The sequence below is a fragment of the Cyprinodon variegatus genome, unplaced genomic scaffold, assembly GCF_000732505.1.
Source record: "Cyprinodon variegatus isolate N-32 unplaced genomic scaffold, C_variegatus-1.0 Scaffold2, whole genome shotgun sequence".
Lineage (NCBI taxonomy): Eukaryota > Metazoa > Chordata > Actinopteri > Cyprinodontiformes > Cyprinodontidae > Cyprinodon > Cyprinodon variegatus.
This window is the reverse complement of record NW_015150455.1, coordinates 3127145-3128857: the sequence shown is the minus strand read 5'-3', so window position 1 is coordinate 3128857 and position 1713 is coordinate 3127145. Positions and strand designations below refer to the sequence as shown.

The window sequence follows — 1713 nt, the reverse complement described above, 5'->3', positions numbered from 1 at the left end:
GTGGATGCTTCAGCTGATTTGAGCTCTAATCTGCTGAAGTTTTACTAATGCCGTTTTTAACAAGACTTTTGTGGCGATTGTTACTGATAACTTCGATTGACTAGGCAAGGCTTTTGATTTTTTTTCCTTTTCTGTATTTCAAAACAAAAGCGATACTGGTTCCACTGGGAAAGTATTGTTTTTATTATGTTAACAATAGCACAAAAAGGTTGCTTGTAGACCTGACAATTGTGGAGATATTCTCGATTTATTTCAGTTGTGTATTTTCTGGTGGAAATTGCCTCTAAACCCCTCTCAATTAAACAGTGATTTATTTTGTGTCAGGACTGAGAACGTACACCCTGAATTGTGATTTCTAAGTGTTTATTGACTGCTTGGAAAGTCTGTGGGTCAGCAGAATCTCTGTAGAGGGGAAAACACAGGTTAGTGACCACATAAATCTGACAGAGGATGATTATGAGCATGTGAGTCACTAACCTTGTTAAAAAGTTCAGTCCGAGCCCAGAGGAAGGGGTGGAATCCAGCCGGATGATTATCCACAGCACACAGCGGACGCCGCCCAGAGAGTTTCAGGCTTGGAAGCCAAGAAGGCTGCTGAGCCAGTTGATGAGGAAGACCAGGACTTTCCTAATGGAGAAGCCAACACAGGTGTCAATGAGGTAGCAGAAGTGCAGGCCAGAAGATCAGAGACCTGAGGAGGTACTATAGGGAAATCCAAGCCGTGGTCAGGAGACAGATCCAAGGTCGTAGGCAGCCAGAATCCAGCAGTAGTCCAAAGACAGATCAGGCAAACAGATCAGAACGGCAGCAGGCTGGCTCAGAGGTCCAGCAGCAGACATGATCAGGCAATCAGAGTAACAAACTGGGTATGCTAGAGAGCTCTCACGTATGGCTCAAATAATCTGGCACTAATGGCTGGGACCAAAAAGTTTAAAGAGAAGCTGGAACAGGTGGATCTCATGAAAGGTAATGAAAACTGGGCAGAGCTAGGCAGGTGGATGGAATGAACCAATAATCCAGTCATCACTGCCAAGATCATGACATTTTTTACTAACTCTATTGACAGTTTCTTGAAATAAATTGAAGAATTCCTCCATTTTAAAATCTTCTGTTCTTGAATATTCTTGGTTTGCTACATTGTCCTTCAAAGTTATCATTGGATTATTTTCTATTTATTTTGTTATTGTTGCATGGCATATGAGCTTAGATGCCTTAATTGCTTCCAATACACTTGTGACAAACACTAGTACAATAGTGATTAATACCAATAGGAAATATTATACTGCTTTTCAATGCTACTTCCTCATTCCTACATATTACTGTTATTTTATTAAACTGTGCCACATAGTCATCAGCAAGAGGCAATAAATGTTTCTTACTGACACTACATTTGTTTAAGTGAACTATACTGGACTATTTAGGTCAATATATTACTGATATTATCTAGGGAAATTAGGTAATTTGACAGTAGCAAAAAAAAGGTGCTTACAGATTTAGTTCTCAATCTGTTGATATACTTCCTCATCGTTGATAATACAATAGAGAGCATTTTATCTTTCAGTCAGATCTCTCTGTCACTGACCTAACAGCATGGCTCAAAGCTGGTTTATTTTTCTCACACTTTTTCTGGCTTTTTCACCAGGAGGTAAGTGACTCAAGTTCAATGTAATCTTTAATTTTGCTACTTTTAAATGAAAATGAAACCCCTCTGTA

At 39.4% G+C, this 1713-nt stretch overlaps 1 protein-coding gene across 2 annotated transcripts in view; it reads left to right on the top strand.

Moving 5' to 3' along the window:
- The first annotated feature begins 1568 nt into the window (after window positions 1-1568).
- LOC107082207 (H-2 class II histocompatibility antigen, E-S beta chain-like) overlaps window positions 1569-1713 on the top strand; it is a 2812-nt gene continuing 2667 nt past the window's right edge. For both annotated transcript variants that reach the window (XM_015370765.1, XM_015370757.1), the window contains exon 1: window positions 1569-1645. In XM_015370765.1, the coding sequence (XP_015226251.1) occupies window positions 1591-1645 (55 nt within the window). In that variant the 5' untranslated portion in view covers window positions 1569-1590. The remainder of the gene's footprint in view (window positions 1646-1713) is intronic.